We start from the raw sequence: 27,911 nt of genomic DNA, 5'->3' as shown, positions 1-27,911 counted from the left end.
CACTCTGCCTTGCTTTCCCTGAGTTGTCCAATATATTTTGTTGTTGTTGTTAATCCTCACTTGAGAATATTTTTTCATTAATTTTTAGAGAGTGAAAGAGAGGGGAAAAGAGATGGAAGAGAGAGAAACATCGGTGTGAGAGAGACTCACACACGGCCCAACTGGGGCATGGGATTGAACCTACAATCCAAGTATGACCCCTTGACTGGGAATCGAACCCGTGACCCTTTGTTGTGCAGGCCGGTACTCTAACCACAGAGCAATATTGGCCAGGGCAAGTTGTCTGACATCTTGAGGGAAGTCTGCACTCACTGCTCCTTTCAGAACCTCACTGTCCAGTTCTTTCAGTCCTTGGCATCACGCTTATTTCCCCATTCTGGTGAAACTCTTGTGCCGCTTTCATGTTTTAAATTCCCGACCATTTGGTCCTCTTCTCTCTCCATCTGTCTACAGCATCTCACCAGGGTTTGCAACCCTCGAAATTCCCTCTTCTCTTGACTACCAAGATTTTCCTAACTTGGTCTTTCACCCACCTTTTTCTTTCTTTAGTTATCTTCATTGGTTCTTGCTCATTTTTATTACATGTGAATGAGTACATGGTAAGCTATAACCTTTATGCATGTGACTCCTCCCCCGATGAAAACCCATCTATGCTGTCCCACCTCCCTCTGAGGCCTGTATTTCTAACACCTGGAATTCTCCACCAGCCATTCTGTTGCTCTTTCATATTCATGTGCAAATCAACTCCTTCCCATTCCAAACTGCTTATTATCTTCTGTGTATTCAGCCTCTATTAATGGCAGTAACCTTCACTCTATTGCCAAACCTTTAAACTTGGTGTTATCCTTGACTCTTCTCCTTCTCCAGTCCTCAGATCCAGTTGGTGGTACCACTCAAATGCCTCAGAAATAGATCTCCTCTCTCCCATTGCTACAGTCTTTCTGCAGATTCTCATCTCTCTTCTGGATTTTTCTAAACCATTTTCCAATTTCTCTCCTTTCCAGCTCTTCTCCACGTTACCACCAGATTAAATTTTTTTAAAGCTTGTACATCATTATGTCATTCTTTTGCTTGAAATCTCTAATTGGTTTTCTATTGACATAGGGTAAAGTTTAAACTCTTTACTTTTATGACAAAGTCCAAATTCTTTACATTTATGACCTAGCCCTGCCCTTGCCCTGCCTTTTAAATTACTGGTACATAGAAGATATTTAAAAATTAAAAATTTTTCAGTCAAAGTTGACACATCTAAAAAAAACTAAACTTTTCATTATCCTAGAAATTGCCATCTTCCCTACTTTTCTATCTTAGAGAGTCAAATGGTAGCTTCTTAGTGATCCAGGTTGCCTTGGTATTTTAACAGACTTCCTCCTTACTTCCCAATTGGCCTCCTCATCAAGTTCTGTTTGTTTATTCTAATGTCTCATAATCGTCCTTTTTACTTCCTATGGCTTCTGCTTCCGATCTTTTGGTCCTCGTGCTAGAGCAGCCTCCTAGCTGCGTCTCCTGGCTTTCTCCTTTCTCCCCACACCAATCTGTGTGGCATATTAATGGCAGGTGCATCATTCCTAAAGGGAGTTGTACATGAATTCTTTCCTTCCCTGAAGCCTTCACTGATTCTGCACCAGATACAGAATGAAGTCCCCATTCCCTAATTGCCATGCAAGATCCTCCTTTATCTGGCCCAACTCACCTTAACCAATTTCTCCCTTATCTTTTCATATAAAGCCAGACTGTTGAAAATTTAGAGTCACCAAAATATATCTTGCTTTTCTTCCTACCTTTTGACTTTCTGTTCTTCTTTCAGGGCCCAAATAAAGTCCCACCTCCTTTGTAAACCTTCCCTTATTACCCCATCTCACCAAGATGATTGACGTTTTTTTCTGAATGCTCATGAACTCATGCTAAAGTAGCCTCCGAATCTTGAGTGCCTCCATTATACATAATTTAAAATAATAGTTGTTTAAAATATAGCAGACATTTTGCTAAAACTTTACATTTGTTATTTCATTTAATCTTCTCGATTATTTTTTAACCTTTTATGTATGTACTTCCTGTGTTACTGTTTAACTGTTAATGTAATGAGTATACATAGCTAATATTATACATTTGAGATTCAGAAACAAAATCTCTCTCTTTTTTTAAGAAGTTATTTGGTGCATTTATGTGCTGGGCACCCTTATAGGCACTTGGAAATAGTTTATGCAGATTGATATTCCATAGGCTCACCCTGGTACTACATTCATTTGAAGCACCCTGTAAATTTTCTGAATGAGAGTTAAATTTCTACATTTTGAGTCTAGTCTTTCACAGACTCTGAAAATTGCAACATGGCATTAAATGAATTAACAACATATTTTGTAATGCTATCGTAAGGAATATTGGACAGGAAAGCTGTTTAGTAGTGGCTTTTCAACACAACCATTATGGGTTTTGCTCTTTTTTAGGTATGGACGGAACACACTTATTCAGTTTGAAGACTTTGGAAATCATAATGCATTCAGGTTCTTGAGAAAATATCGAGAAAAATACTGTACCTTCAATGATGATATTCAAGGTAAAGCAAAAAGAGAACTTCAGGATTTTAATTTCTATTTCTTAAACCCTTTTTATGTGACCACTTTTTTATTTTTAAAAATCTTTATTTTTCTTGTAGGGACAGCTTCAGTAGCTCTCGCAGGTCTTCTTGCAGCACAAAAAGTTGTTGGTAAATCACTCTCAGAACACAAAATCTTATTTCTTGGAGCAGGAGAGGTAAGTTTCTGTAAGCTGTTTTGAATTTAAAACCAACACTCATCTTTAGAATTGGAAAATGGGGCATAATGAGCTTATAATTTTGAGATAGATAAGGAGATCTTTGTAATATAAAATATCTGTTGTAAAGTAGATAATTTAAAATATGCTTAGAGAATATTACAAAGAATCAGCTTGTGTGTGATTTGTAAGGGAAGAATAAACCAAATATTCCTCATAACAAAACATTATAATTCAAGCATTGCATCATATTCTTGTGTTTACTTTTTAAATTTTTGTTCTGTTTGACAGGCTGCTCTTGGAATTGCAAATCTTATAGTTATGGCTATGGTAGAAAGTGGCCTCCCAGAAGAAGAGGCACAAAAGAAAATTTGGATGGTTGACAAGTTTGGTTTATTATATAAGGTAAGGTATTTAAAACTTGGAGAAGCAAAACGATGTTGTTATAATGATATTTTTAGTTTGATTTTTAAAACATCAATTTTTTAAAATTTATATCTCACTCAACTATCCAAATTGTACTAGTTGGGGAATCTTACAGTTTGTTCTCAACAGAAACCCTCCAGTCTAAAACTTTCTCTTTTATAAAGACTCTTGCTTTGTATTCAGATCATAGTGTCTGTGTTGGCATCAGACTTACTCCTTCCTCGATTTCCAGACTCTTAAGAGATCAGATAATCATGCAAATAATATTGTACTTGACCCCTCTAAGACTAGGTTTTTAATTGGAACTCAGACTATTCTAATTAAATTGTTAGCAGAACATCTGATATTTGAACAAAATTCGTTAACCCTTTGGTGGTCATAATCCCCTTAGCAATCTAATAGAAATCTATGGATCCTCTCCCCAGAAAAAGGCACATTTTTTTTTTTACTATTTAAAAAAAAAGTAATTTTTAATTGTTTTTTTTTGGGGGGGGGCATCAATTTGTTGTTCCACTTATTAATGCATTCATTGGTTGTTTCTTATATGTGCCCTGACTGGGTATCCAACCCGAACATAATCTTGGCATGTCAGGATGACGCTCTAACCAACTGGCTATTCAGCCAGGGCAAGGCATATATATTCTTAAGGCCAATTCATGGATAATAAAGAGCTTCTATCTGAGATTGACTTAGTGTCCTTTGACATGCCTGCCTTCCTGCGTTGATTGTCATTTTATTAGTTTAAGAAATGCCTTGTAGCTTAGATCTGTAACACATTGAAATGTAGGTAAACTATATCATAATTGAACCTATCCCTACACAGTGTTGTACTTTTGCCTTGTATAATGATATAGCAGTTACTTGTCATTTACATCTTTGGAGCAAGCTTATCTCAATGTACTTTGCTCCAATTCTGTAATCTTTTCTTCTTAACTAGTACCAATATTCTATTAGTACATTTTATCAAAAGATAAAATGAAAAAGTTTATGCATAAAAAGTCTTGAGTGGTTTAATTATACATAATAAAATAATAGTTGTTTAAAAATATACCAGACATTATGCTAAAACTTTACATTTATTATTTTATTTAATCTCAAAAACTGTATGGAGCCCAGCCTATGTGGCTCAGTGGTTGAGCATCGACCTATGAACCAGGAGGTCACGGTTAGGTTCCCGGTCAGGGCACATGCCCGGTTGCGGTTCAATCCCCAGTGGGGGCTGTGAGTGAGGCAGCCGATTGATGATTCTCTCTCATCATTGATGTTTCTATCTCTCCCATTCTCTTCCTCTCTGAAATGAATAAAACTATATATTTAAAAACAAACAAACAAAAAAACAACAACAACACTGCCCTAGCCAGTTTGGTTCAGTGGATAGAGCGTTGGCCCACAGACTGAAGGATCCCTGGGTTTTTTTCCAGTCAAGGCCATGTACTTCGGTTGCAAGCTTGATCCCTGGCCTTCTTCAGGGTGTGTGTGGGTGGCAACCAATCGATGTGTCTCTCACACCGATGTTTATCTCTGTCTCTCCCCCTCCCTGTCTCTCTAGAAATCAATGGAAAAATATCCTCCAGTGAGAATTAACCAAAAAAAACCCACAAACCTATGGAATTTTACAAATGAGGAAACTGAGGGTTAGAAAGGTCAGGTGACTTTTTCAAGGACATCAGCTTATAAGTGATGGAGTTAGGATTCATACCCAAGTAGCCTATGAAGCCTGTGCCCATAACCATTCAACTAAGTTCCCTCTCAAGTAAACTATAACTGCTATGTTAACTTGTATATTAGATGCAAGGATTATAGGACATACTTTTAGAAAGCTATTGGGAGGATATGTAGTTTTACTGGTACACAGTAGATGGGGGTTTCTTTTTGTGATATTGGTTTTCACAAATGTGATTATCATATTTGTAACTAGTGGCCCTTGTTGAAAGGAAATTAATTAGAAGAAATATTTTAGTATTGCTGTTTGTCCTTTCTCTATAATAGAAGTGTCAATCAAATTCACGATTGACAATGACAGATCAAAACCGAGGAGTGCGATTGGCACCAGCGGGAACTTTATGTGTACTGCGCATGCGCGAGTCAACTTTTAGCCTTTTATAGATATAGAATAAACTTGCTTAATTAGACCTGCTTTCTGATGTAGCTAAACTTTTTCCAGCCCAGTGAAGCACCCCAACTTCTCTTTCAGGGAATTGTCAACAACACAGCAGTAAATATCAACACAAAGCAGATTGTTATTGTAGATCATGCAGGGAGAACAAAGGGTAAAATATTTAACTGCAGCAGTGTTTGACTATATTCTGTGCAGTGAGAAAACCTGAAGTCATTTTCAAGGTCCACCATTTCTTCTTTTCAGTCAGGTCAGGTTTGTAAACTTTCTAAATCTCCATTTTCTGGCTAATGAAAAGAAAATAGGATTCCACTGAGTCTCCTATCTATCTACTCCAGGACTTCTGTGAGGATCAAATGAGATGAGGCATGGGAAAACTCCTCACAGGCATTTGGTTAAAGTGTGAAATGTTTGCATCTGGCTATAAAGCAAGTCATGTTCCTGGGCTAAAGAAACTACAAAGAGGCTAATCGCTAGGGAGAGGAAGCTGAGTGTTGCTCCATGACATCATTACCCGGACAGACACTTGGCATGTTAGCCTTTATATATAGACTAGAGGCCCAGTGCACGAATTTGTGCACCAGTGGGGTCCCTCAGCCTGGCCTGCAGGATCGGGCTGAAACCAGCTCTCTGACATCACTTGAGGGGTCCCGGATTGTGAGAGGGCGCAGTTCAGGCTGAGGGACCCCACTGGTGCATGATTGGGGCAGGGGAGGGACACAGGAGGTTGACCAGCCGAGGAGGGACCCCAGGAGGGCTCCAGGGCATGTCTGGCCCATCTCGCTCAGTCCCAATTGGCTGGATCCCAGCAGCAAGCTAACCTACCGGTTGGAGCATCTGCCCCCTGGTGATCAGTGCACATCATACTGTGGTTGAGTGGCCTTAGCATATTATTAGCATATTACGTTTTGATTGGTTGAATGGCCAAGTGGTCAACTAGATACTTAGCATATTAGGCTTTTATTATATAGGATAAGTCAGCTCTAGAATGCATATAGTATTGGTTAGCACAGTGAGAAGCCTCTCCCTGTTCATCTGCAGCTTCTGAGTGTATTTTCCTTTTAGTCTAAGTAGCTTGACCTAATGATTTTAGGCTTCCTGTCTCTCCTGGTGTCCCTAACACTGCCCTCCTTTTTGAGACTGCCCTGTTGAACCATCGTAGTGGAGAGCTGTGTTTCTCTTGGAGACAAACATAGCATACGAAGCCATTATTCTGAGAGCCTCCACCTGGTGAGGCTGTATCTCAGTCCTTTAGTTCACTTCCCAGCCAGCCAGTGGTGCTGTGCCGATTTTCCCAGCCCTGCTGGTTTTTATCTGGGTTATTCTGAAGCTCTGATGGAAACATTTGCAGGGGATGTCTTCTCTTTTGCCAAAGTCAAGGTATGGATTTCTCAGCCTGGTTAAATTTTCATCCATGTTTTGCCTGCTTTAAATCATTGAGAAATGTTTCATTTGTCACTGGTACCTCTCCTGGCTTTGTGACACTAAGAATTTGACACTACTAAGCTACTAAGCGTTTTGACTGGGGACTTGGGGAGGAAAGCACGTTTCTTCAGTCAGCCAACTTGAGCCAGAAGTCTCTGTTCCTCTTGTTTCTGAAGTCTTGGGAGTCCAGGTACAATTGTGTAATTCTAAAAGTTCTGCATCCAGTTAGTAACGCATCTGACTGACCTGAACTTCTCTGGTAACAAAACCAGAGAGGTCATTTGTAGTCTTCACCTTTTGTGCTTGGTGTGACTTTTCTTTTTTAATCCTCACCCAAGGAGTGAGGGTATTTTTTCCATTGACTTTTAGAGGGAGTAGAAGGAAGGGAGCCGGGGAAGGAGAGACAGAGAGCGAAACATCGATGTGAGAGAGACACATGGATTGGTTGTCTCCCACACTGCCCCAACCAGGGGTGGGAATCGAACCTGCAGCCCATGTATGTGCCTTTGACTGGGAATCGAACCTGCAAAACCACACTCGTCATAAATTTTGTTCAGTTGTGCAGTACCCATTGGGAGGCATTTGTAATATTTTATATGTTGCCATAAAACATTTCTAAAATATGAAAAATTCTGATTTCCAAACTGCATCTAGCCCAGAAAAGGGATTGTAGGACTTGTACCATATTGAATTTAGGAGGACTTCACAGAGTAAATGAGTTTTTGAGAGGGATTACAGTTTCTGGTTATAAGGAGATTTGATTTATGTTTTATATTGGGGTTTATAGACACTATGAAGATAGAATTAGAAGATATGGATTGAAGAGAAAAGTAAATGAAAATACATTCCTATTGTAGAAACAATATGTGACTCAATGATGTCTTTTCACTTAATCCTCAATAAGCATTTACCAAAATACTGTATTTTTATGTAATAATTCAGGGGCGGGAAGCTAAAATAGACAGTCATCAGGAATCATTTGCTCACTCAGCCCCAGAGAGCATACCTGGTACTTTTGAAGATGCAGTAAAGATACTTAAACCTTCAGCTATAATTGGTAAGTAAAGTTGTTGCAGATTATTCTCTTACTTAACTGTATCTTGCCAATCATAACTTACATCAGGATTACTAAAAAAGAAATGGTAGATTTTATCTAGCTTTCAGCATATATGATATTTTTCATAATAGCTTTTTTATTACAGTGTGCAATGAAAGTTCAGTTAATGTATATTGCTTGTATTTTTAAGTGTAGAAGCTGTGGGATTTATCACACTTTATTTTTAGAGTTGGTATGACTGTTGGGCTCAAAACCTAAAAAGACCAAGGTCATTTGACACACTGTACCAGGAAAATCCTATGCAGAGTCCAAGATTTTCATTGGCAACAAAGCTGAAAGTGTTTGGTACCTTTTGAGTCAGGTATTGCATAGCTGACATGAGACTAGGACAACATGGCATTAAGTTCACAGCAGAAAATGTAACAGTCTTTAAAAGGGGAGCTATTTTCTTTCCAACGTAGTTATAAGATTTTTAATCTATCATTTTCTTTTAATTGTATCTGTTTCATGTACAAGCCCTATTGAATGCTAAATAGCAAAATAGTCACAAACAGTAAGTGTCTATGATCAGGAAAAGTACATCTTTTTAGCTTCTTCATTGCTTAGAACTCATATAAGTGAAATCATACAGTATGTCTTTTTGTGACTGGTTTATTTCACTTAGCATAATATCCTCAAGGTTCATCCATGTTGTAGCAATTTTAATTAGACATAGTGATGTAGATAATCTTACACTCTTCTCCTCCTTACCCCCCACAATTTACTGTGTCTGGGGTGGACAATAAATATTTTAAGTGAAAACTTAGCATTTTATTGTTTTTCTTTTCACATTTGAAATTGTGTTCATATAACATTATTTCAGCAATGCAAAATCCATCTTTGTAATAGAGTTCACCTACGCTTTTGTTATGTTAAACCTGTTGTAGAAATGCTGTTTATAAGAATTGCTTTTAGCCCAGCCAGTGTGGCTTAGCAGTTGAGCATCGACCCATGAACCGGGAGGTCACTGTTCGATTCCCGGTTAGGCCATGTGCCCGGGTTGTGGGCTCATCCCCAGTGTGGGGCATGCAGGAGGCAGCCAATCAGTGATTCTCTCTCATCACTCATGTTTCTATCTCTCCCTCTCCCTTTCTCTCTCTCAAATCAATGAAAATATTTTTTTAAAAAAAAGAATTGCTTTATTTTACCTGTAATGAAGTTGGCTGTTTTTCCCCTTATTTATTTCAGGAGTTGCAGGAGCTGGCCGACTTTTCACTCCTGGTGTAATCAAAACCATGGCTGATATCAACGAAAGGCCTATAATCTTTGCATTAAGTAATCCTACAGCAATGGCTGAGTGTACAGCTGAAGAAGCATATACACTTACAGAGGTATTAATCAATAATAATTTAATGAATTAGTTATGTCTTATTTTCCCTCTATTAGCCTGTTGGTTATACATTCTTGCATAATTTTCATGGTTACTCTGGAGATTACAACATTCGTCCATGGATCATCAAATTCTGGTATTAATTATTGCTTGTAACAATTCTGGAAAGTAATTACCTCATAATTCTATTTTTTAATACCTTTATGCCATTTGTGCTGTTTTACATTTTTTTTAATATATTTTTATTGATTTCAGAGAGGAAGGGAGAGGGAGAGAGAGATAAAAACATCATTGATGAGAGAGAATCATTGATCAGCTGCCTTCTGCACGTACCCATGAGCCTGCAACCCGGCCATGTTGCCCTGACCGGGAATTGAACTATAACCTCCTGGTTCATAGATCGATGCTCACCCACCAGCCAGATAAGATAGAACATTTTTCACAATTTTTATAACTTTGAAACTGCTATCTCTTTTTTTAAAATGATTTTTTAAAAAGCATTTCATTATAGTTTAATTTTATATAATTTCTTAGTGTTACATAAAATAATGACATATTTATGTATTTGCAGTCACCTTAAATTTTTAGTTCCTTTGTTTTCAGTGGAGAGATGTCTTAGTGTTACTCTAACACCCTCGATGCTTAGTGAGAAAGCAGCAGTTTCTTGTAGAACAGAGAATAGGCCAGCTTGGGCCTCACAATGTGACAGTACTGTTACCATTAAGATCTGGCCACACTTAAGCAATAGGTGGAATATGACAGGGGAAGAACAGATGGTTTCGAGAAGATGAACTGCTGTAGAATCTCACCATTCAAGAGAACATTCCCAAGATTTCGAAATCTCCAAATTTACTGGTATCATGTGAATATAACACATTCCCCATAAAGAACTATATTGTATAATCCACTTTATGGAGCTATTGAAATTAATGGTGCCCCCATAATATTTATTATTATACACACTAGAGGCCCAGCGCGCGAAATCGCGCAAGACCCAGACCCCCGTGCCACTGGACCCAGACCTCCCCGCACCGTGGGACCCAGACTCCCTCTTCCATGCCGCCGCAGGCGGGACCCCAGACTCCCTCCGCCGCACGTGCTGGCAGGACCCCAGACCTGCTGCACCAGTGGGACCCCAGACCCTGCCGCTGCCACCACCACGGGCCTCGCGAGCGCATTTGTGCCTTGCTAGTCCCCATTCCTCTCTCCCCAGTGTTGAGTGTCTGAGCCATTGGCTGCTCTGAACTGTTTGGCTCTTTCCCTTAGTAACAGCTTTTACCTTCTGCTTCAATTCCTCTCCCAGCTTGCGCCCTTCCTACCTCCACTGCCAGCCATGTACGCCCCCGCCCTGCCCCCCCACAGCAGGAGCACCTCCGCTCGCCACCTGGGGACCCATGCCGCACTCCCTGCCCCCACCTGCCCAGTGCCCATCACCCGCGCCCTCTTGGCCACGAGGCCCCGCCCGCCTGTGCCCGCCTTGCTGTGATCAGAGTCTGTGGGCCGGGGGAACAAGAGATGCTCCATGCACCTCCTGGTGACTGATCTTTGGGCATTACGGCCACAGGCTTTTTATATATATATATATATAGACTAGAGGCCCAGTGCACCAAATTAGTACACGAGAGGGGGGTCCCCTCAGCCCAGGCTGCACGCTCTCCAATCCGGGACCCCCTCGGGGGATGTCCGACTGCTGGTTTAGGCCCGATCCCTGGGACTGCTGGCTCCTAACTGCTCACCTACCTGCCTGCCTTATCGCCCCTAACTGCCCCCCCTGCCAGCCTGATCACCCCTAACCGCCTCTGCTTGCCAGCCTGATTGTCCCTAACTGCCCCCCTGCTGACCTGGTCGCCCCATGCAACCTGCTGTTCAGTCGTTTGATCATCCCTCATTAACCCCCCCTGCCAGCCTGGTCACCCCACGCAGCCTGCTGTTGGTCATTACTGTTACTGTGACAGTGTCCCAGACAATTTGCATATTCCTCTATTAGTATAGATTATTATTATAGTAACATGTATGGCATTAGCCAGGAACTAATGTTAATGTTCAGACAAACACAACTTTTGTTACACGTAGTTATGCCTAAAATAGGTTGAGAATGATAAGAGCTATCTGTAGAAAATGTTGTATGTAGTTGTAGGTCCAAGCTAGTCTCCCGAGCCTACCACTAAGCCTGTCGCTGACTTGCTTCAACACTTACCATAAACCTTGTATCATTTTTGAAATTGAAAGTATATCTTGTAAAAGTAGTAATTACTGTACTTCATGGACCTTCGGGTCAAATTCTTGAGTGTTTAAACCACTAATGCCAAGGATCTGCTATACTTCAAAGAATAACACTTGGATATTACACTCTTGTTACAATTGGGATTTTAGGTTATTAGACTAATTCTTTTGAATGTTCAAGTACTCGTGGCAGTTTGTCCATCCTACCATGTGGACATAGTTCAGTTTTCTGTAAATCACTTTTTAACTTAATCCAAGGAGCTGTTTAAAACAGGACATATATATGTTATGCCTTGATTATTGCAGGATAGGTTATCCTGCTAGAGAACCATTATTTTCTTCTTGCTCTTTGTCTTATTTTTTTTCCAGGGAAAGGTGGGGGTGGTGATATTTGTTGAGGGATTTTATATATAAAGGACTTCATTTTATAAATTATTGTTCAGATACTTTTCAATTTCACAGGCATTTACTTCTCTTAGAAATACAGAACGTACCAGTAACATTTGTTATGTGCTATTATAGAGCATAGTACTAGACTGGATGACTACGACAAATTTGGAGACTTTTTTTTAACAAGGCAACATGCCATTTTTTTCTGGGATTGATAGTGTGGTTGTATCGATGCCTCTTTTCTAAACTGCCTCACTAGGGGGCATTATGGCATAACAAAGAGACCGTGGGCTTCAGAGTTTTAAATATCTGGATTCCAGTTGACCTTTTACAGCAAGCTTGTCAAACTCAAAGGCTAACACGGGCCAAATAAACAAGGTTTAAGTTTATGTGGACCGCAAAAAAACAAAAGCTTCAATTTTCTTAGAAACGTCGGCTTATTTCTATAGAGACATGCTGAATACAAAGGGCTGAAATAAATGAGTAATCGTTAACATAAAATAATAGAACATTTTAATAAAATTTAATATTTTTTCTTGAACATTAACTTACCAGACACTGAATAATTACACAAATTAATAAGCGTAACTCAAATAAACCTATTTTTCTTGTTCTGAAAGTGATATATTTCCTGTTGCACACAGCAAACAAGTCAGTCCAAGACTAATGATGTGGTGATCAGCTGCTAAAATATTCGCTGCTAGTTTTAGTGGAGAGAATGGTGCGCCTGTGCATAAGGCACTTAAGGGAAATGAACGCAACATCATTATAGTCATCAGTCATTAGCGAACGTTGTAGTTCGTTATTAACCCTTTGCACTCCGCTGTCCCCTCTCAGAGGACATCGGAATTCTAGCATATCACTCGGATGTCCCCTCTCAGAGGACATTGCAGTTTATTAGTGATTACGGGGAATTGAGTTATTTCAACGCAACTTTTTGAGACATGCATGTTTCCCTGAAGTTTTATCTTGAAATGGCACAAGAAATTAAATCAAAATATCATAAAATTACTAAGATATATACAAGAAATGTCAGCGGGTTTTGTGTCGGATTAAACAATAAACTACATATTCCCGATGTGGGACAAAGAAAACGGGACTGCATTGTGTGTTCTAACAGGAAAACACCTGGTGGCAGGCGTCAAACCACTTATTACTGTCAAACATGCACTAATCAGCCTGCAATGCATATTGGGGAGTGTTACAAAACTTATCATACTGTACAAAATTATAAACAATAAAATATTGTTTTTTTTGCAAATATACATTCCTCGATGTCACCCAATTCATATAAGTCCAATATCATTATAATACGTTACTTGGTTCCAAAATTATACTAAATAATACGAGGGTCTGTAAATGCACGTTTCCGCCGCAAAGTAGCGTGGAGTAGCTGGTAGCCAATGTCCAGAATGGTTCGGAGTGCAAAGGGTTAATAATTATGTATAACAGGATATTGTAAAACTTCAGTTACAACATTTTTATCAAAATGTCTTACGTATCATTATATTGGCTGGGCCGCAAAAATATTCGTTGTGGGCCACATGCAGTCTACGGGCCGCAAGTTTGACAAGCTTGTTTTACAGAGTACTTGGGAATATCTCAGCCTTAGTTTTCTCGTTTTATTTTATCAGTGAAATCAAGATAGTGACAACCTCTAAGGTTTTCATGCAGGCTAAGTTCACTGAGTTAACACAGAGAGCCCCTGGTACTGAGACAGCAGATGTACGGTAAATGGTAGCAGTTTAATTTTTGATGTTTTCCCCTTCACAGATGTTTACATCAATCTTTAATATTTTAGGATGGTATTTATTGGCCATCTACATCTTTAAAATTTTTCAAAGGAAATGGAAGGTGTAAGGTTTTTGAAAAATGATTAATGGACATTTTTCAACTTTAGAATGTATGCATAAAACAAACTTTATTCCAATAAAAATTAAGTGACAGGATTATGTTATATAGTAAATTATTCCTGTTTGCAAATAATATGTCGGTCTGCTTTCCTATAGGATTTAATCTTGTTTGAGGTTACCTCGATTTTCTAAGCCACATCAAGTAACAGAATCAAGGCCATTTCATTTCTTCGCAGGGAAGGTGTTTGTTTGCCAGTGGCAGTCCATTCGAGCCGGTGAAACTAAGTGACGGGCGAGTGTTCACGCCAGGCCAAGGCAACAATGCATATATTTTCCCAGGTAAATGTCACCATCATGTATGTTTCAGAGTAATCATTAATGAAATTCTTTAGAGTTTAAGATTAAAATGAACGATGGAATTTACAGGATTTTGGTATGAATGCACAGGGAAACTCAAGAAATTCAGCAGATCCAACTTGCTCTATTTCCTCTGAAATTGTATTTATTCATACAGGGGTGGGCAAAAGTAGGTTTACAGTTGTAATTCAACAGATAAATAATTCAACAATTACAGATGTGAGTATGCGAAACATAGTTTATTCTTGTATTATTATTTTATTATTTTCCATATAAGCAACTGTAAACCTACTTTTGTCCCACCCGTGTAAGAAGACAGTCATTTTTGCCCCAGACATTTAAATAACTGCATTAAATGTAGATGGACCAGTTACTCTTCTCTAAAATTTTCCATATTTTCCAGAGGCTGGATTAAAATAAGGAAGCTATTAACCATCTGATCTTCCCGTCCTCCCCACTCTATTGGGATAGTCTTTGAATAGTTTAAAACAAAATTTCTAGACTTTGAGACAACAGACATAGTTGAGGACAGAGGTGCCAGAAAGTGGGAGATTAAAAGCCAGATCACTCAATAGTGACAGAGTAGGCAAGCCCCATCCTTGTGTTCATAGCTACCAATCATTTTTTAGTTCCGAACCCTTGCATATGAGAAACGGTCAAAGATTACTGCCCAGCTAGCGTGGCTCAGTGATTGAGCATCAACCTATGAACCCGGAGGTCATGGTTCAATTCCCGGTCAGGGCACATGCCCAGGTTGTGGGCTCCATCCCCAGTCAGGGCATGCAGGAGGCAACCAGTCAGTGATTCTCATCAGTGATGTTTCTATCTCTCTCTCCCTCTCCCTTCCTCTCTCTATGAAATCAATAAAAAATATATATATTTTAAAAGATTACTAGTCCTTGTGGGAAGAAGGAAAATTAAAAACTATCAATATCATCATGGAGACAAATGATTGCATCTCTGAAACAAAACTTATTTTTTTAAATTATAAAACAAAAATAAAGTTTTGAAAATGAAAATTTTAGTAGCAGAAGGATTAGATGAAAAAGTTGAGGAAGTCACCTAGAAATAGAGCAAAGAACAGAGATAGAAATAGAGGAGAGGGTTAGAGGAATAGTCCACAAGGTACAATAGCAGGAAATAGAAATTTCAGGAAGAGAGCACAGGAACACGGGCGGAAGGGCATTATCAAAAGCTTTATGAACATTTCCCCAAACAGAAAGACTCAAGTTTCCAGATAGGAAAGGCCTGCCCACTGTGTGCCAAACACCTCAGTGAAAATGATGCACCTCAGGGCAGATCTTGAAATTACAGAACATTAGCCACACACACAAACATAGCCTACATACCTCTAGAGAGGAAGTTAAAAGATAATCACTGAAAAAGTTCCTGGGATCACATTGGCACTGGATCATCACCAATAATGCTGGAAGCTTATTTCTAAACTAGAATTCTAAACTCAAACTATCAAAATGGAAAGTAGGAAAAGAAAAAGAAAAAGATGGTTGAGGAATGTAAGAATTCAATGTAAGATTTCAAAAAAATATACCTCCCATGTACTGTTTTTCAGAAAACTACAGGAGAATATATGCTAACAGGAAGAGGTAGTAACAAAAAACTAGGAAGAATGGGATTTAGGAAATAAACTCAACTTAGAAGCAAAGGGAATCCCGATGATAGAGGGATTTCCCAGTATGACAACTCCATATCTGAAGTGGATTGCAGCCAGATCACATTTATTCTAGAGGATGAAATGAGAGACTACATGAGGTAGCTGAAATATTAGAAGAAAATTAGACAAGTGAATGAATGTTTTATCATGAAGTTATTTCAAATTCCAAAAAACCACTAAAGTCAAGAAAAAAATAGGATAGTAACTTTAGGGAAAACAAAGTTATACAGAAGAGGAAAAGTCATGATACAGTGTTAGTGGATAGCTCGGCTGTGAATAGCATTTATGAAGTCATAATAAACACTGAATGTTCATTCAATCAAAATGATGGGAAGAAGAAGAAAGGCTGGAAATGTGACAGAAAGCTAACTACTTATTTCCCACAGGAAGGAAGCAGTGATATTTAAAACTCAGAAGTCAGTCAGAACTCTAAGCAAGCTGTGTAAGAGTGAGAAATGAATATTGAAACAATCAGCTAAAAGAATTGCAAGTAGTTGTCTGTAGAGCAAGAAACGGAGGGTTGGAGGTGTGTGGGAATAGTGTTTTCTGTAAAAAGTGTCGATAAATTGTATGCATTTGTAATTTTGGTAAATGTAAAAACAATATTGGGGAAAGCTATTTGATATTTTCTAAAATATTTTTTCTAGTAAATAAGAATTATAGTGGTTAACAAAGATCATTGGATTTTTAACTCTCAGATTTTTGCGTTTATTTTCTTGGCTGCTTGGGTTTTTTTTGGAGAGGGTATTCGGAGTGGGGATGGCTTGCCATTTACTTGCTTTAAATCTGGGAATTTATTTGGCTCCTTTCACAATTTGAAAAGTGACCTTACTAAATAAACTGTTTAAACTGTATTCTAGGAGTGGCTTTAGCTGTTATTCTCTGTCACACCCGGCATATTAGTGACCATGTTTTCCTAGAAGCTGCAAAGGTAATTATTTTTAATATTGTATAGTTATTTTATAAAGGATGAATTATAAAGATTAAAAGCAGAAAGGAAAAGAGAAGGGGTTAAATCTGCCTTATGAATGTAAAGGAAGTTACTCACCCATTGCTCTTTTGATTTGCCCATCTACTTTTGCATAAAATTATTTTTTAGCATGATTTTTCAAATGTGGATGGTAAGCTATGAATCCTTTTGTATTTATAACACATCTATACCTGTATTATATGTATCTGAAAGTAACATATTGTGACAGCATAGATAAAATATAACTCCTTGTGAGTTTTTAATGAACAATTACAAATTTATTTGGAATAATTGCAACTCCAAACTTGGCAGTATGAGTTTTGAAGAACTCACATTAAGACAAATATTAATGTCTATTTTCATAGTAGCTGTTGTAATTATACCAAACTCTGTATGTTAAGTAGAATATATTAATAAGTCTTTAAATCTGGTTGTTTCTTTATTGTTTAGTAGTGAACAGTTTTAATTTCTGAAGTAGTTTAAGTGTATTCCTGCTAGAAATAGGAGAATTATATTATCTGTATTTCTGCTCTTCAACCCTTTCTATGTTTCAGTAGGTCTTTATTATTCTGTGTTATTTAAACAAACAAACATAAAGTTCTCTTTTTCTCTTTAGGCACTGACAAGTCAATTGACGGATAAAGAGCTAGCTCAAGGGAGACTTTATCCCCCTTTTTCCAATATTCAGGAAGTTTCCATTAACATTGCTATTAAAGTAAGTAATAGTTTATACCTCTTCACATAAATTTTAATAGAATTTTCTTATGTAAGTAACACAAGTTTATTAAAGAAAAGTTTGAAACATTTAGTGCAAAGAAGAAATTTTAGTTCGCCCATATTCTACCAGAATATAACCCACATTGTTATTTTGAGTTTGTTGCCTTCTCGTCTTTTTAAGCACACACATGCCCAGTCACCAGTACCTATTTTTATAATTGGGTTGTCACTGCATTTTTTCCCACTTAATGTATTATAAGTCTTTTCCCTTGTTAATCAATAATAACTCTCTTTTTGTTATTATGTCATAATTAGTTTAACCATTTCTCTTTAGACATTTAAGTGTTTTTCATTTTGTTAGAAATAATATTGTAGTGAACATCCTCAGATAAGTCTTTATGTGCATTTGTGATTGTTTTTCCTTAAGATAAATTTCTAATCATAAGGACGAACAGTGTTAACACACTAAGGCTACTGATTCATAATGCCAAATATTTCTTCAGAAAAAAGTACTGATTTACATAGTACCTATTAGATAAGAGTGTATTTGTTTTCCCACACCTTTGCCCATATTTAGAATTATTATTTTTAAATCTTATATATTTAATAGATGAAAATTATCTTATTTTTATTTAAAGCACTTATTTTATTATTAGATTGAAGAATATTTTGTGTTTATTGAGCAATCATACTTTTTTGTGAACTGCCTATTCATGGCCTGTGCTTGTTTGTATGTTATATGTCTTTCTACCTTTTTTTAAAATATATTTTTATTGATCTCAAGAGAGGAAGGAAGGAGGAGAGAGAGAGAGATAGAAATATCAATGATGAGAGAGAATCATGGATCGGCTGCCTCCTGCACGCCCCACACTGAGGATCAAGCCCAAAACCCGGGCACCTGCCCTGACCGGGAATCAAATCATGACCTCCTGCTTCTTAGGTCTACACTCACCACTGAGCCATGCCAGCCAGCTCTTTCCACTTTCTGATACTGACTTATGAGAGCTCTTTATTAAGGACTAGAGGTCGGATGCATGAAATTCAGGCAAGGGGCTCAGCCCTCACAGTCCCAGCTGCCCTGGCCGGCTCTCGCAGCCCTAGTTTCGTCCGGAAGGTCTACTGGATGGTCATTCTGCTGTTCGTTTAATTAGCATATTAGCTCTTGATTATATAGGATAGTGATCCTTCTGTTTGCTGTGGTGCAGGTGTTGTCCCATTGTCATTATTCTAAACTTAGAGTTGTTTTATGTACCATTTTTCAAAAGCTTTTTCATGAAATTATCTGTTAATTTATAGGTTGTTTCTCATCTTTTGTGAGTGTTAATGCCTTCTCCCACTCCAAAATTATATAAATATCTACCTGTGTTTTCTAATAACATAAAACTTTTTAATCACACAGGTTTATTTTAGTGTATGTTGTGAGACAGAAACTTTTTCTTTGAGTAGGTAACCAGTTGTTTCACCACCAGTTGATCGAGACTACTGCTTTTATTAGTATAAAATAGTTTAATCTGTTACTAGGATTCTGTTCCTAACCGTATTTATCTATCATTATGTACTGTTTTAATTATTATAATATGTATAAAGTATATTATTTGATACTATATATTTTCTGTCATTATGGTTTTTCAGTATTGTCTGTTTTCAACTGTTTATTCTTTTGGATGAATTTTTATATCAGTTCTTTGAGTTTAAAGAAAACCCTGCAACTATGTATACAACTATGTCATATTTATAAATTAAATAGGTAAAATTGAGTCTTTCAGTATTGACAAATCCCCATTCAGTCTCTCTCTCCACTCAAGGTTTTTTGGGTTTAAGCCTTTCAATATAATTCTGTTGTTTTCTTCACCTAAATGTGGCATGTCTCTTATTATTTTTCTAGATATTTAAATTTTTTTCTAAATAAGATTCCTCGCTGGTCATTTCTGTTATATAATCTTATTTACTTTTCAGGTTACAGAATACCTGTATGCTAATAAAATGGCTTTCCGGTACCCAGAACCTGAGGACAAGGCCAAGTATGTTAGAGAAAGAATATGGCGGAGTGAATATGACTCCATGCTGCCAGATATGTATGAATGGCCAGAATCTGGACAAAACCCTCCCGTGCTACCAGAATAGAAGCACCCACAAATAAATATTGTCCGTGCTTCAGGGAACCCCTCTTTTCAGACAAAAATATAATGTTCTCAAATTTATGGGTTTTTTTTCTGTGTTTTATTGTCCCCCACTGCTTTGCCAGACTTATTTTTCCCATGAATCTACACTTCTGTGTGGGTAGATGTGTCGACTACATTGTTAATGCCCACTGGCACCCTGCCACCAAATAGCCATAATGCGTTCATTCTGATTTGTAGCTCATACCACATCAAAGAGATGTTAAAAATATATTTTGAATGTCTTCACCTGTGCTCTTGATCACACTTGCCCAAGAATTTGCTATTTACTATTATTTATATATATAAAAGCCTAAGCGACCGAATGACAAGTTGACCACCAGGGGGCAGACGCTCAACACAGGAGCTGCCCCCTGGTCGTCAGTGCGCTCCCACAGCCAATCTCCTGCAGCCAGCCAACATCCCATGGCCCCTCCCCTTGCCGGCCAACCTCCTACAGCCCAATAGGCCCCAATCACCGGCCAGGCCAAGGACCCCACCTGTGCATGAATTTGTGCACTGGGCCTCTAGTAGGTAATAATCTTTCACTGAGCTCTTTTGAGGGCTACTAATATACTAACTGACTTCTGTGGAGATGAGCACACAGTATGAGGAAAAAGCCAAATTTAACCAAATTCTAAGGATAAATTGTCTATCTAAAATGTTTTTATTTATTTCTTCCTCATGCTCTGAAATTCCTCTCCAGTATATAGAGTTAGAGAAATATGAAAAATATACCCTATTATTTATTTCCTAAAACTAAATTAAAGTTTTACTATAACATTGTAAGAGAGAAATGGAAACTACTGCTGCCTTTAGACAAATAAAAAAAATAGTCATTGAGCCTGTAATAATGTCAACATTAAAACATTTAAAAAGTCATTGTTTTTAACAGTGTATAAAAATCATAGTGTAACTTTTTTATTTAATAAAGATAATAACTTCAATTTAATTGCTTCAATTATGCTATTTTATTGCTCAGGTAGAAATTTAGCTTTGCTTATTATGAAAAACACATATTTTCATCATCTTAATTTTGAGATAATTCTAAGGAGGGGGGTATAAGATGCATAAATTATGATTAACATCATGACTTTTAACAAATTAGATGTTTCACATCTAAATTGAGTCATATTTAACTGAAGAAGTCATACCCCTCTTCCAATAGTGATGCTCTACTTGAGATAATTTTGGAATATTCATTCCTACGAGACATTCCTTTGAATATCATTAGTGATAATTCTTTCTCCATTAAAAATGAATTTAATTTTTTGAAGCCATCAAAATTAATTTAGAGCCAAGTGGGATAAATAAGGTAGGTGTTCAGACCGTTTTTAATAGTCCATTTTCAACCCAGTAAAATTGATAATAATTGACTAGTGAGACCAGTTTTTTGTGTGGCTTACAAACTGGAGAGTTCTAAAGGAAAATCCAGAATCATTTTAAGAAGTAGTAGTATGGCTATATATGTGCCTAACACGGTTGCTTTGAAGGAACTAAATTTTTAAATGCCCATTCTACAATATTACTACAAAAAAGTATTCACAACTACTTAGCATGCACATTATTTGACATTTCTCTCCACAGTCCTTGAAATGGTAAATATAACGTTCTGTAGAGAAAAAAGGGCTTTGTATTTATTTTCACATTTTCCTCTACCTATAGCCAGAGATTAATTCACAATAATTTTGAGTAAATTCTTCATTTTAAGAATGCTCAAAATGTCATTGCCGTTTAAAATATGGGGAAATGCAAATCTGTTAATTTGTCTGTCAGTCAGAAGTCTGTTACATAAATCTGTTTCATAAAATAAGCAACTAGGTCACAATTGGTTTCTTTTAATTAAATATGAAAGGTTTATGTTTTTCATACTACCTTTGTCAAAACACAATCACTCCCAAAAATATTCTCTGAAATCTTGATTTTAGTTTAACATTATAAATATTACAAACCTGATTTGTGCTTGCTGAAGGTAGGAACATGCTGAATTTTACTTAGTAATTTGACTAAGATGTTCAGTTATTAATATCTCTAGTACAGGTCTCATGGGAATTATCAATATTTCAAGGGGAAAAAAAACAAGGCCAAAGAGCATATTGCTTTTTTAAATAAGAAATCTTATATGTATATATTTCTAAGCTACTTAATTCTCATTATGTATTATTTACCAACCAGTATTTTTTAATAAGTATTGGATGTAAAGTAATGAAACCATTTTTAATATTAACGCTAAGAAAATACAGGCAAGAATTCTCATCATGGTGGGAGGGGGTGGCATAATGGCATCAAATTAGAAAATAAGCTGAAACATTTGATTTCTATGGAAATATTTACCTAGAAAGGAGGTAATTGTTTTGAAAAACAGGAATGGAGAGTCATTTTAATTCTTTTGAGTAAAGAAATTCTGTAGATTAGCCTGTCAGAAATGATTAAATAGGAAAAAGTGATGACACATTTTTCTAATCTGGCAGTACCACCTGTGGTGTGAAACAAATTGGATAAATAGTGAGGGTAAGGTTTATTGACGATAGTGGGGAAAGTGTTAAAGATTTTGGTTAAAACCTTTCTAAAGGATGGATTCTTACCCAGAAAGTTGCCTCAGAATCACTGCGAAGCTTCTTTAAGAAGCTTCTTTAAAATGCGGAGGCCTCTGTCCCCTCCTCTGGGCCCCTGGACCCCCTGGGCAGAGTCGTGGCAGGTGTGTTCTCTGCCCTCCCTGTCACTGCCTTAAAGCAGGTTGTCTGAGTCTCCTGGAGAGCTGGCCCATTCCTCCTGTGGATGCCCTGGGTCTGGGGTGGGGCCCAAGATTCTGCACTTCTGACGAGCTCCCCGGTGATGCCCAGTGATGCCCGCGCTGCTGGTACAGAGAAGGCCCGAGTGGCATTGCTCCAGAGTCCGAGGTGGTGTGCATTTTGAGTTCAGTGCTCATAGAGTATGTACTGCACCTGAAAAAGATGACAAATTATGTTCTTACAAAGAATTGGGTCCACCTAATTCTGTTACGTATAGTTTTTAAAGGATGTTTATAAGAGCAAAAATGAATACAGAACTTTTAAACATTTTTCTGAAAAGGCATAACTTGAATACTGTTTAATTTCAAATTATTGATTTTACATGTACTTATTAAAACCTAGCAACCAGTTTTCATTTATAAAAGATTAGCCATCAAATGAATCTTTGTTTATTCTCTATTTTTGGTTGTCTCATGCTATGACTTAACCCTATCCTTTGTCTTTTCTTTCTCTAAATTTAATCAGCATCTGGAGAAATAAGATTTTGCATTCTCCTTTGCAAAGGAGTTACTAGCAAATTAATACCAATGCATAATCATTATTAAGGGGTGTGGGGCATTATTTACTGCTGAGAGATAACTAAGAAAGCCCAAAGGGGTGATAGGGGAATAGAAAAAGCCTTTAGAAAAAAATACTTCATCCAAATGCTTCTCTAGCTTTTTTCCTAAACCCATTCAGTATCCCTCAAAGATAATTTCTTCATACAGTTGAACAGCTCTAGTGTTCTGTTGAATTCACCAAAGTGGAATCATCTCTGTTGAGCATACATAATACATGAGAAATCCCAATGCTCTCTACTAGGGTTCCATTTAAAGCAGTGGTTCTCAACCTTCTGGCCCTTTAAATATAGTTCCTCATGTTGTGACCCAACCATAAAATTATTTTCGTTGCTACTTCATAACTGTAATGTTGCTACTGTTATGAATCGTAATGTAAATATCTGATATGCAGGATGGTCTTAAGCGACCCCTGTGAAAGGGTCATTCGACCGCCAAAGCAGTCGCGACCCACAGGTTGAGAACCGCTGATAAAGGGACTGTCCTAATGAATGAAGTAGAACCAATGTCATATTTCCTTCCCAGGCAGGATCACACCTGTTCCGGTGCAGGCACATTGTGACTCCATAGAAAGTCACATTCTATCCGGCTCTTGACTGATTTGTGATTTGCAATTTGATGTGCAACTAAACATTAAAATGAAAGAAATCCTCTACAGACAAGCTAAATAAAGTAACATCCTTAATATTTAAAACAGTCAAGATAATTCAACTGCAGAAAATTTACCGCTCATCAGACATGAGCATAAGATGTTTCCATTAAAGAAAAAAAATGCTTTTGTTTCAAAATTTTAATAAATTCAACCGGGACTAATTAGGACATGACTCTTAGTGCCTAATTCCTTTAATCCTTGCCAGGAGTTACTCAGATAAACTAGTGATTAGATTTTAAAACAATAATTATTTTCTTTTCTTGGACAAGGAAAATTATGCTTCTCAAAGAGAAAAGTAAGCCGGTGTATGATACAAAAGGTGATCCTAGTTCAATTGCATAAAATATACAAATGAAGGTAAATGACTTTGGGATGCTTTGCATCTTTTGCCAATAAACTTTCATATGGTTATTTAATCTTCCTTTTTTCAAATGAATACTTACTTGCCACTTTGCTGTTTGGGAAGTTATCCCCACATTCAACATACTTTTTAAAGTTTTAAGACTAAGGAGAAATCTATTCCCCAGTTTTCAGTATGTTGTAGAAAAATTGTTTTCCCTTTCCTAATTTTAAGTGTTTATTCTAGCAAATCATTGAAATATCACCAACATGTTAGGTAAGCAGTTAGTGAATAATGACAAACACATTTTATGAATAGCACCTACTCTGTGCCGGGCATTGTTCTAAGTATCCTACATGCGTCATTATGTTTAATCTTTACAATCACTTTTGTCGCCCCACCTGTTCTAGAGAGAAGGCCTCCAGGCCAGGCGCTCAGAGCCCAGGCTCTGAGCCTTAGCCCCTCTCAGGGAAGAAGGGCCTCTGTGCTAGATGATATTATCTGAATCTTAAATACCTTGTCTTCAAGAATTGTTATTTCAGATGACAATCGTCACCTATTCTTTTTATGTATTTTATTTTATGGTTAATCCTCACCTGAGGATATTTTATCCCATTGATTTTCAGAGAGAGTGGAAGGGAGGGGGAGAGACAGAGAGAGAGAAACATTGATGTGTCTGGTTGCCTCCCACACACATCCTGACCAGGATCCGGGATCAAACCTACAACCCTTCAGTCTGAGGGCCAACACTAACCACTGTGCAACCAGCCTATTCTTATTAGTCTCAGGTCCGTTTTAATGCACTTTACCAGTTCATTTGATTTTTACTTTGTTCCCATTTATAACTCAAATACAATGTAAACATTAGTCTTCAGCACTTTAGGTATTGCATAGTAACATAAAAGATGTGGTTTTGAATATGATAAATTACAACATTCTCAGTAGCCAGTTCTCTAACATCTTTTGATTTGGTCATCTTCACAGAACCACCAACTCCTATCATTTTGGGGCAAATTGGTTTCAGGAATCTGCCAAAGTCAATGTGAATTTGAATTGTAAAGTTTATTTTAAATGATATCTATTGTATTATATGCACATATATAACTTCTTTGTTAAAAGGTGAGAACAGTTAGAAAGTACTAATATGTATGTGTGGAATAAAGAATTTCTGAAGAGACCAATTTTAGCTAAATATTTGACCAGGTAAAATTTTTGCCTGAGGATTTATTATCTAATGACCTTTAAAACTAACTGAAATTAAAACCATATTTTTGCAATTGATATTGTGTTAACATACCCAGCTTTAATTATTGACTTCAAGGAAACCACAAGTTGCAAAAGTCACGGCTTAGCCTTTCTCACCTTTATATTTAAGATAAAGAGCCCAGCCGGTGTGGCTGAGTGGTTGAGCAGTGACTTCTGAACCAGGAAGTCACGGTTCGATTCCTGGTCAAGGGCACATGCCTGAGTTTCGGCTCAATCCCCAGTGGGGGGTGTGCAGGAGGCAGCTGATCAATGATTCTCTCTCATCATTGATGTTTCTATCCCTCTCCCTTCCTCTCTGAAATCAATAAAATAATATTTTTTTAAAAAAGATAAAGAGATGGGATAGTCTTGCAGTAATTGCTTATGGGAATGCTAGTTAAGGGGAATGCCTTGTGTAGAGTAGTATATTATACCAGATCGACTTGTGACGTGTGGTTCCAGGAATCAGTCCAAAAACTTCATAAAGATGTGAATTGTTCTTTCCCTTTCGTGATATATTGTAATGAGATGTGTGTATTTTCTTAATAAAATTTTCCTATATATAAAAAATGCATTATGACTTTGCTTTTATTGTTTTCAACTGTTTAAAATGTGACTGATTTTTTTTTTGCTTTTTATTGAATTTACTGGGGTGACATTGGTTAATACAATTATATAGATTTCGGGTGTACAATTCTATAATACATCATCTGTATGTTGTATTATGTGTTCACCACCCCATGACCCTGTTTTTAAAGGCTCCTGTATATAAGGCACTTTTAAAACTTGGTATTATTAAACCTTAAAACACACACACACACACACACACACACACACACACACACACACACACCTCCCAGACTATTTGACCCCATGGGAATATATTGTTAGACTTAAATTCGTAAGTGGAGCACTAGTTGAGTTCCTCATCTTTTTATTTCCTTTTGTTCAGCTTCCTACTCTATTTCTCTCCTTATTTAATCATAGCAGTAAAGGAATTATTTCTCACCCCCAGCACATATATATTCCAAGACCCTAATTATTAGAAGACTAAATCAGAAAGTACTCAGCATCACCTATGAAGCCGACCTGCCAAAAAATAGACCCTGAATCAGAACAGGCCTCTACATCTAAGTCCCATGTGGTAGAAACACAGAGGACAGAGGAACATGTTAAATGATACTGTGGAGGTACCATCAGCCAGTTTGGGAAATTCTACAGAACAAATGAATGACCCAGTTTCTTCCACAAATAAATGGCCAGAAAAAAGAGGAAGAAAAAAACTATTAAGCTTAAAAAGAGACTTAAGAGACTTCAGCCAAATGCAATGTGTAATTCTTTGAATCCTGATTCAAACCAATTACATATGAGATATTTGGGGATAATTAGGGAAATTTGAACATGATATTAATAAACTAGAGGCCTGTTGCACGAAGAGAGTTGTGCAATAGGTCTTCCTTCCCCTGGCTGCCGGCACCGGTTTTCCTCAGGCACCGGGACCCAGGCCTTTGGTCTGGCCGCAGTGAGGCTTGGCTTCTGCCCTCCGGCCACAGCGAGCCTCTTCAGTCATCTTCTTCAGTCTTCAGTCTTCACTCCGTGCCTGCGTATGCAAATTAACTGCCATCTTTGTTGGGTTAATTTGCATAGTCACTCTAGCTGGTGGGCGTAGCGGAATGACACCAATTTGCATGTTTCTATTTTATTAATATAGATAAAAATGTCATTAATATAGATAAAAATGTCATAATAAATTAGATATTAAAGAATTATTGTTGCCCTAGCCGGCTTGGCTCAGTGGATAGAGCATCTGCCTGCCAACTGAGGGGTCCCAGGTTCGATTCAGGCCAAGGGCACATGCCTGGGTTGCGGGCTCGTTCCCCAGTGGGGGGTGTGCGGGAGGCGGCCAATGATTCTCTCTCATCATTGATTTTTCTATCTCTCTCCCCTCCCTTCCTCTCTGAAGTCAATAAAGAAATATCTTTAAAAAATTTTTAAAAAAGAATTATTAACTTTCAGGTGAGATAACATTGTAATTACATTTTTTAAAGAGCTTTTCAGTTTTTTAAAATTTATATTTTAATTTTCTGACTTGAATAAATAGGCTTCAAAAGTTATGAGTTGAGCCCTAACTAGTCTGGCTCAGTGGATAGAGCGTCAGCCTGCAGACTGAAGGGTCCCAGGTTCAATTCTGGTCAAGGGCATGTACCTTGGTTGCGGGCATCCCCAGTGGGGGGTATGCAGGAGGCAGCTGATCTATGTTTCTCTCTCATTGATGTTTCTAACTCTCTATCCCTCTCCCTGTAAAAAAATCAATAAAATATATTCAAAAAAAGTTATGAGTTGAGAGCCCTGGCCGGAGTGGGTCAGTGGAAAGCAACCGATCGATGTTTCTCTTTCTCTCCCTCTCCCTTTGTCTCTCTCTAAAACCAATAAAGTTATGAGTTGATCAGGCAAATTTGAACAGTAACTGGATTTGATGCTATTAAATTATTGTATTTTTATGATAATGATATTATAGTTGTATTTTTTAAGTCCTATCTTTTCTACTTATGCACTGGACTGCCTGCCATCATTATGTAGTGATGAAATTTTAAAAAAGGATCCTTAAATACTTACAGAATTATTTATGGATAAAAGGATATTGTACCTGGAATTTGCTTTAAAATATTCCAGGGTTTTGTTGCTTTTGGAGGTGCATGGGTTTTAGGTAAAAAAAGATGGACCAGATGTTACTAACTATTGAAGGCGAGTGATGGTTATACCTAAACGGTTCACACAACATTTTCTCAACTTTTGTGTATGTATAAAATTTCCCATAATGGAAAATTTTAAAAGTG

General features: G+C 37.5%; 1 protein-coding gene across 1 annotated transcript in view; it reads left to right on the top strand.

Moving 5' to 3' along the window:
• Positions 1-20,440, top strand: part of ME2 (malic enzyme 2) — a 48,070-nt gene extending 27,630 nt beyond the window's left edge. Inside the window, exons 8-16 of the mRNA XM_006085083.3 lie at positions 2,448-2,557; positions 2,657-2,754; positions 3,046-3,159; positions 7,664-7,778; positions 9,006-9,148; positions 13,850-13,952; positions 16,503-16,573; positions 17,229-17,327; positions 19,286-20,440. Coding sequence (XP_006085145.1) covers positions 2,448-2,557; positions 2,657-2,754; positions 3,046-3,159; positions 7,664-7,778; positions 9,006-9,148; positions 13,850-13,952; positions 16,503-16,573; positions 17,229-17,327; positions 19,286-19,453 — 1,021 coding nt within the window. The 3' untranslated portion in view covers positions 19,454-20,440. The remainder of the gene's footprint in view (positions 1-2,447; positions 2,558-2,656; positions 2,755-3,045; positions 3,160-7,663; positions 7,779-9,005; positions 9,149-13,849; positions 13,953-16,502; positions 16,574-17,228; positions 17,328-19,285) is intronic.
• The last annotated feature ends 7,471 nt before the right edge of the window (positions 20,441-27,911 follow it).

This window comes from Myotis lucifugus, unplaced genomic scaffold, assembly GCF_000147115.1.
Source record: "Myotis lucifugus unplaced genomic scaffold, Myoluc2.0 scaffold_16, whole genome shotgun sequence".
Classification (NCBI taxonomy): domain Eukaryota; kingdom Metazoa; phylum Chordata; class Mammalia; order Chiroptera; family Vespertilionidae; genus Myotis; species Myotis lucifugus.
This window is presented reverse-complemented; position numbering and strand designations above follow the sequence as displayed.